The 8,853-nt window shown below is 39.6% G+C and overlaps 1 protein-coding gene across 1 annotated transcript in view; it reads left to right on the forward strand.

Annotated features, from left to right (window-relative positions):
- The window catches only part of CEP295 (centrosomal protein 295), a 71,777-nt gene that overhangs the window by 12,918 nt on the left and 50,006 nt on the right, over nt 1-8,853 (forward strand). The window contains exons 6-7 of the mRNA XM_006018637.3: nt 4,562-4,675; nt 5,564-5,704. Of these exons, the coding sequence (XP_006018699.1) occupies nt 4,562-4,675; nt 5,564-5,704 (255 nt within the window). The remainder of the gene's footprint in view (nt 1-4,561; nt 4,676-5,563; nt 5,705-8,853) is intronic.

An 8,853-nucleotide genomic window follows, 5' to 3' on the forward strand; every position in this document is an offset into this window, starting at 1 on the left:
CTGTCCCTGGGATCTTTTGAGTGTATATTAACAACCATCTACACAAGTGGGGCTTTGACTGCTGTGGTCCCCCTGCTTTCCCTGTAGCAGGTTAGGATGTTATGTCTTGTGTTGTGTCAGGGTTGATGGTAGCTCAACTGAGAGAGGTTAGGTTATGTATTTATATAAGATGATTTGGTAGGGATGATCCTGCCTCAGGCAGGGTGTTGGTCTAGATCGGCAGGTCCCAAACTGACAGATTGCACACCACCAATTTAAAATGATACAACCTTAAGCACCACTAGCAATTTTTTGTCATATAAAGTAATTATAATAAATCTGTTAACATGTATCACTGACAGGTTTTCTGTGTACCACTGGTGGCACACATACCACAGAGTGGGAACCCAGGATTAGATGACTTGTAGAGGTCCCTTCCAGCCCTACTTATCTACGATTCTGTGAAGCAGAGAGAAATGATGCAACTTGCCCCAGGGTCACCCAGAAGGTGTGGGTCAAAGCCAGGAATAGACCTTAAGTTTCCTGATTGCTGTTCAGTGTTTTCTGTGCTAAGTCACATGATTCCTAAGTGCCCCCCTTTCCTCCTATCAGCTTTCTTAAAGTGAAATTGGGATATTGGTCATGCTAGAAGTGTTTGGAATGTGTACTTTCTGACCAAGCTCATGGAAAAAGCTAGGCCTGGTTTGTGTCCTAGAACTTGGAAGTTTATTTCATGTTCATTCTAGTAATTTTAAATGTGTGTGCTAGAGCTCTCTGTTTCTCTCTCTGTCTCTCTATCCTGTTAGCATTGTGAAAGCCTGTTAGCATCCACATGACAACAGAGAGCACACAAACTGTTGCTTTCTGCTGTCATGTAGATGTCGCAGGCAAAAGCTGAAAGTGTGAGCACTTTGTTGATTTATGAGTTCAAGCCTTATACCACATGAGGCCTTTATACCCCTTGCACTTTCCATTCTGGCCAGCCCTCCCAGCATATGCAGGGAGGACAGTGTTTACTCTGTACTTTTTACTTTTCTAATTTTTCAAGATTTTACACTTTTTATTTTTAATTCTGGACCCCTGCTTGTGGGCCTCCTATGCATCCAGAAAGGTGGACTCCCTCCTTGACCCTGGCTTACAATGGGAAACACCCCCCATACACCCTAACAGTGGGAAATCATAGCAACATACCAGCAAATCATTCTGAGATTTCTGCCTGGAAGGAGTCAACAGCTAGCATGGTCTTCCTGTAGCTTAACATGTCCCTTTGACCCACCTAAGTCATGTTTATTTGATTTTTATGCCACTCTCCCCAGAAAGGCTCAGCGCAAGTCAATAAAAATAGATACAATTATAGAACAGTACCCCAAAGACCCAACCTCTGCTGCTAAAAGCCTGCCGGAATAGAAAGGTCTTGCATCACTTCCAAAAGCCAGCTTCAGGCTCTGGCATACCTCACGTGCAAAGGAGTTCCAGAGTTGAGGAGCAACAACTGCAAACAACCTCCTAGGTGTTTGGCTACAAATCCTTTGGCTTATCTTTCAAAATGTAGAATGTCAGTCATTTGACATGTACCTATCCGGAGAGACTACTTTTATATTTTTTAATGGCGGGATTAAAAAAAAATTTCCCCAAAAGGGAAAAATAATTTTCCCAGTTATTAAAAATAATTTTCCCCAAAAGGGAAAAATAATTTTCCCAGTGGGCTTCATGCATTATTTGGGATAAACGGTGAGTGACTCAGATTTGGAGATTTACAGATCTGGAGTTTGATCCCCAGGTTTCTGAAGAAAAAGTTGGTGGAATCCGTCAATTTTAAGGAATATTGTTTGGGGATGTGGGATTGTATTGCTGTGTTACTAGGAACCCCTTGCTTACATGGCAGCCTTACTTTGCATCCCATGAGCTATCAGAAAAATAAATGCAAATAATCATGTAGATCTTGGGAGTGTTTTAACTCAGAAAGGGCTCCCCAGCCTTAATTGTAGCTGATCCGGCACATGACACTCCTCTCCTAATATGTTACTACTTTAATTTTATGTAGCATTATGACAGCACTTTTCACTGCAATCCTTTCTTGTACTGAAGAAATACATCTTTCAAAACCGTGCCTACTTCAACTGTTTTATTCTGCATAGTGACAAACTGTCCATTCCTATTTTGGAAGATTATAATGTGTTTCTACAGAAGTATATGTGGGCCTTGATCAAGCCAAGCACTTACGTACATCCTCAGTTTGAAGTCAGTACAACTATGTGATTAAAATTCAGCAAGAACTGTTATGAATCAAAATCTTTTAAAACTTGTTGTCCACATCTACAGTGTTTTCATTTTGAAAAACTGTCATTTCTATAGGACTTGTAGATTGTGCTATATGAGGTTTCCCCACAAATTGTAAAATTAAATTGCTGTCTGGAGCATCAGTAGACTGGATTTTAAGATGGGGTACATTTTTTTGCGTTGGATTGTATACCCCTAAGGGAAACACTGATAGAATCTTAATTCACTGGTACTAGCAGGAGCTGTAATAATGTTCATCACAAGTAGGGAATTAGGCTGCTAATTGTTTCTGTATCCTAAAGAGAGGGTTTTTTTTAGCACTGATGGGAAAATTACAGCCTTCTGAGACAGCTTTCACATCTTTACAGCTTTTGAATAAATTGTTGGAGAATTGACTGATTAAATGTAATCTATTAATTACTGGTTTGTTAATAGTAGATTATCAAATATTTCAAAGAACTGTATCTAATTATACATTCCTAAAGTAGAACAGAATAGGCATAGCACTGGGTGATCACATTTTAATGAAATGTAGTCATGGGAATTGTCTGTTTTCAAAGCTGTAATTACTATATGTAAATGCTTTAAATGATGTTGATCTATTAGTTACTGTGACTTATTTTTCAGGATAATTCTGGTAATGTTTTTCTTTTGACATAGCCATATTAGTTGAGTTAAATTATCAGGCACTTCTTCCTGATGCTATACATTTTTTTTTTTTTTTTTAACCCATCTCTCTCAGTTCTCCCCAACACACCAGAGAGAAGCCATGTTAATGTTCTGTATGCTACATCTTACTGCACGATGTATATAATTTTTTGGGGGGGGGAACTAGATAAGCAAATAATTTAAAAGTTAATGGTACTTAATTTGCATCCTGTTTTCTTAATCCTTTCTTGGTCATGATGTATCTAAAATTATTTGACCAAAACCCCACATGCGAAGGTAAGGTATATAAAGTGCTGACATGAAGTCAAGTTTCCTGGTTTTGGAACGGCAGGCTTTGAAGGAGAACATGAGGATGCAGGATATTGGTGAGAGATGAAGAATGGAGGAGATTATCAGGGTCCTAAGGAGTAGATTGTGATAGGCATTCAAGAATGTGTGTATGAGATATTGCATGAAAAGTATATGTAATCTATAAAGAAAATGCTTTGAAGTTGTCCATGTTGGTAAGATTCAGCTGCTTAGCACTCTCTCCCTCCTTTCCTTTGCACCCTAAACTACTTGCATATGACTCCCATCCCCATGCATACCATCTGAACTACTGACATCTGCAGAATAATCTTGTTTTGGTGATCAGGGAGTCCCTTGCACAGACTTTATACTTAAACTTGTAAGTTTAAGTATAAAGTTTTGGGGGGGGGGTTTTACGTCCCTGCCTGCCACCTGACACCTCCAGGGAAGGAATTCTACCTGATCAATACATCAAAGAGCTACTCAGCACAGCTCACAAAGACACTCATGGACCCAGAGGGACGGCCTTCCATCTTCAGCTCCCTCTGTGCAAAAATGAAGTTTATTTCCTACCTATGGGGACTTTTTACTGTCTTGTACCATCTACACTTTTCCCAGAGCCTGACAAAGGGACTTTGATCCTGAAAGCTTGCAGAAAATACAGTTTTCTTACCTTCTATCAGACCACCTGGAAAATGACATCATTTTGGAGCCAAGAGTTCTAGTTTTTTGTATATACTTAAATTTATGGCACTCATTTAAAAAAAAAAACTGACAGGAGAATTCACAAATAGGGTTTCAAGAGTGTCATCAAGGTAGTTAGGGTAGTTAGGTGTTCATAATCAAAGCCTGCAGCTGACAGTGGTTGGGATTTTTTTTCTTTTTCAATGCTGTGTTGTATAAGTATATAATGTAGCTATTATGTCCTACATTGTTCATTCAGGTAAATCTGACAGTTGCTATGAGCAGGACCTGTATTGGTGCACTAAAAACCAAGTATGTTTAAATTAAGGTAATATAGTTGAAGCATGTATATACATCCTCTGATTAATGTCTGGTGTAGAGGAGTTTGCCTTGGGCTGTTAGGTGCTGTCAATCACTACAACCTCCAGATAGGCTTTGCATTGAGGTTATGTATTAATAATTAATAGATATGTGAAGTTTTAAAGTTCTTCTGGCTTTCAGGGTTTTATTCTGAATGCAGATTGTTCTCATTTTGTTTCTACATTATATTCCTAACTAGTCTGAATATGTAAATCATTTATTTATATTCCATTTTGCTCATAATGGAAAACAGTGCCTTGAGCAAAGTAACTGATTATTTGTACTCCTACTTCTTTTTTAGAATTTTGAAGTGAAAAAAATTCCTACAGTGAAGGTCTATAATGCTGACAATTTTTCTGTTACTCATCATCATCTGTCAGAACCTTATGTGGATAGAGAAATGGACACAGAGCAGGTGATTGACTTCATATATGGTATGCTGTCCCATATGTCAACACTTGTGTTGCATATAGCATCTCTGGCAGCTCTTAGTAGCGTTTTGTTTTAGTTAGTTTCCTGTTTAAAAAGGGAGTTGGTATAATACAATTCATCTGGTCTTAATTTAAAATGGTGAAGACTTATAAAGGATTTCAATTGTGCCTTATATATCCTACACATACTTAACACTCAGTGGAATTGCTCACTGGCATGAAGTTGCACAGGGTTAACAATCTGAAGAAATTGACCCTGAACAAAATGATCAGTTTCAGTTTCTTAAGATTAATGTTTGAATTTGTTTAAAATATATTCTGGCTGCCTGTGTTGTCTTTGTGTCCTAGGGTTTTTACTTTATCTTTTTTTAGCCCTCAGTTGTCAGATTTCATAATGCTTTTACTATTGCAGTGGTTTTAAAATGTGTTTATTTTCCAGATGAACCTGTAAGTACTTTTGTGTGTTCTATCCCAAACTATTCAAAATGAAATCAAATGTATAGAATTTGCTGTATTACTTATTTAGCAGCATTATACCATTTATACTGAATGAAAAATATCTTGGCAAATGTAACAGTCAAGCTATTGTAAATTATAAGTGATTTTTCCATAGTATTACTTGAAACTAGAACAGTTAGACATTTTAGAATAAAAAAGATGATAGGTGTTGCTGTGCGTGTGCTTGTGTGTGTGTGAAGGTATAAAAATGTGTAGTTTATATAAACAAGGGCTGTAATGATTAGAGGGTATTTATGTATCCACTCATACCTCTTTTTAAAGTAGCTTGGTTGAACACTTCACTACAGAATTATTTACTGTCAGCAATATTTGCAGTCTACCATGGTTTTAAACTGTTATTGATTGACTGCCAGCCAGATGCTCGGTTAGTTGCTGAAGAGGAAGCTAAGCGCTTGAAGGAACTGCAAAAAGAGGAGGAGAGGGGAAGAAGAGAACAGCTTGAAAAAGCACATGTGAGAGGAAGTCATGCCTTGAAGATGGTCCATTTGGCACAAGTAAGCAAAGTAGAAATTGTACACCATAAGTCTTAACTGTCAAAATGACCAGCAGTCAACATAACTAGTAACAGACTGGATGGTAAATAGCACTGACTTCAGGAGAAACATAATAGCTGTTTTCAAAATGCATTCCTTTTAAAAGAAAATTATCCTCATTTTTGTTTGGCCCAGCTATTTGAAAATTGAGGCAATAAGAAACTCTTTACCATCAATAAAAATAAAAGGCATTTGAACATTAAAGGGATGCTGCAGCTAAGTCTACTTTGTGACCTGCCAAATTTTTCAGAACCTATTATAAGATTTTGAGAAACTGATTTAATGAAAAATTCTGGTTAAGCGTGTTATCAGAGTTCCAAATGCTATAATATGCCTAAAGGTGTGGGACCAGATGAATGGCAGTGGGCTGGCCTTGCAGGCTAGATTGGGCCTATAATTCTCCCCCCTCCCCTCACACACGTCTGATCCAGTATCCACTTTGCCTGCTCCAGGACCCACTTTGACTGCGCTGCATGCAGCATGCATCCTAAACTGGTTGGAGTGAGCAGTGTGTGCAGCTTATGACCCACAGTGGGCACCATGGGTGCTGGATCCAGCATGCTGGGGGGAGGGATGGAGAGGTCCCAGGCCGTGTTTGCAAGGCCCATCTGGTGCTTGTTACATATGGCTTGTGGATCAACTCAAAACCTGGGGCTACCACTAGGGCTGGCTGATGTGGATCTTTGGGCCAGGTCTTTGACACTCCTATTGTAAGAGATGTTGAAATCAACTGGATGAGTGCGTAAGAAATGGGATCCTGTTTAAATTGATATCTTTTTTCTGACAAAAAGCAGGTATGTTTGTGCATGCATAATGGGGAAATATCTGAGGCTATTTTTTAAAGAAAAAGTGAGAAAAGCCTGAACCAATTTACCAAAGTTTGTAAGCACTGCTGGCATGAGCCTAAGTCAGGGGTGGGCAAAATGCGGCCTGGGGGCCGGATGCAGCCCGCCAGGCCATTCTGTCTGGCCTGTGGAGCCCCTAAAAAATTTAGTAAACTAACATTTATCTGCCCTGGACTGCCTGTCATGCAGCCCTCGGTGGCTTGCCGAAACTCAGTAAGCGGTCCTCTGCCCAAAATAATTGCCTGCCCCTGGCCTAAGTTCTGTTGCTTCAGAGTGAGTTGACTTGATCATCTTTAGCATCATTTATGTAAAGGTATCTTAATTGAAGACCTACAGTATGAATAAATGGTTTGAAGTGGGCTGCTCAGCAGTTGCCAAACAGTAGATATAATTTATAGTTTCAAGGCCAGTCTTTCATCTCTCCTAGTACCCAAAGAACTGTTTTATTTTTAAGTGATCTTATTTTTAAGATCACTTTATTGTTTCTGTCACGCTGTTCAGGCTAGATTGAAATCAAATATTTAGAACTGGCTTTGTTATTCAGCAGCATTATAACTTATATTGAATAAAAAATTCTTGCTAGAGCCAAACTTTTACAAAAATTAATTGTGTAAATTAGCATCTTGTTTACATTAAATATTCATGAAGGTAGAATTAGATTTAATTAAGGGTAAAATTTTCAGGAGTACTTAACTGAAAGTGAATGCAAGTTTGTGGTCCTAAATTGCTCTAGATACATGCTGAAAAAACTACTTTACATATAAAACACTGTCTTCCTACTGTATTTTTAGCTTCAGTTTCAGACATTCGGTTTTGGTTTGTTCTTGTAAACACTTAACAAACACACCACCAAACACACTATGCCTAATATAAAAAGAAATGCATGACTTTGAAAACTGAATCTAATTCTGACAATGTTTTTCCTTCTCTAGTTCTTGTAACTGATGCCACCCTTAGCAAGATCCAGAACTGAGTGTGAATAACTGGTCTGTTTTAAAATTAAAAATTATGGTCTGGGTATAGTCAACTCTTTCTAACTTTTTTAGAAATGGCAAGGTATATTTTAATTGTTCATGGCATAAATGGGATCAAACTATTAACTGTTAACCTGGCATTCTTCAGAGAGATCATGATTTAAAAGATTTTAATCCCCAAAATATCTCAGAAAAAGATAATTATATTTACCCTACATATGGGAATAAATGTGTGGTAACAGCTGCCTTTTTAATAGTAACATTCTAACCTTTAGCTCCAAAAGCATAAATGAAAGATTTTACTTCAGTGGCCAGCAAAATGAGTTTCAATCTAGCCTATTCCCATTTTAGCACAGCTAAGACTAGTAAGACTAGCAGAGATGCTTGGTCTAGAGACCCATTGATATAATGGAAAGTGGCTAGCTTAGCATTCCCTTTTGAAGTCCCATTGCTTTTTTTAAATAAATGTATCCCTTGGTAGAAGATAATCTGATCTTTAGATCTTTAGGGTATGTTGCAGAATGGGTTTTGTGTTTTGTTTTGTTTGGCTGGGGTTTTTTGCCCAAGGCATTTGGAAATAGAGGGAACTGCAGGAATGGCAAAGATGCCCAAGCTAGATCCAGGTACTGAAAACGGAATAACCATAGTAGAGTGGTATTTCATAGTTTCTAGGGTCGGAAGGGACCTGGGCAGATCATCTAGTCCGACCCCCTGCCATGGCAGGAAAGAGTACTGGGGGCAAACGACCCCAGCAAGATGGTCATCTAACCTCCTCTTAAAACCCCCCAGGGTGGGAGCCTGCACCACCTCACTTGGAAGCTGGTTCCAGACCCTAGCCGCCCTGACTGTGAAGTAGCGCCTCCTGATGTCCAACTTAAACCTTCCCTCCGCCAGCTTGTGACCGTTATTCCTGGTCACTCCTGGCGGTGCTCGGGGGAGCAGGGACTCCCCCAGTGCCTGTTGATCCCCCCTGACTAGTTTATAGCAGGCCACAAGATTCCCCCCTCAGCCTTCTCTTCTGGAGGCTGAACAGGTTCAGGTCCCGTAACCTTTCCTCATAGGACCTGCCCTGCTGTCCCTTGATCATGTGAGTGGCCCTCCTCTGGAACCTCTCGATGCTGTCCACATCCCTCTTAAAGTGCGGCTCCCAGAACTGGACGCAGTACTCCAGCTGCGGCCTGACCAGTGCCGCATAGAGGGGGAGGATCACCTCCTTGGTCCTGCTTGAAATGCATCTGTGGATGCACGACAAGGTACAGTTGGCCTTCCTAGCCGCCTCCCCACACTGCCG

This window comes from Alligator sinensis, unplaced genomic scaffold (assembly GCF_000455745.1).
Source record: "Alligator sinensis unplaced genomic scaffold, ASM45574v1 scaffold116_1, whole genome shotgun sequence".
Classification (NCBI taxonomy): Eukaryota; Metazoa; Chordata; order Crocodylia; family Alligatoridae; genus Alligator; species Alligator sinensis.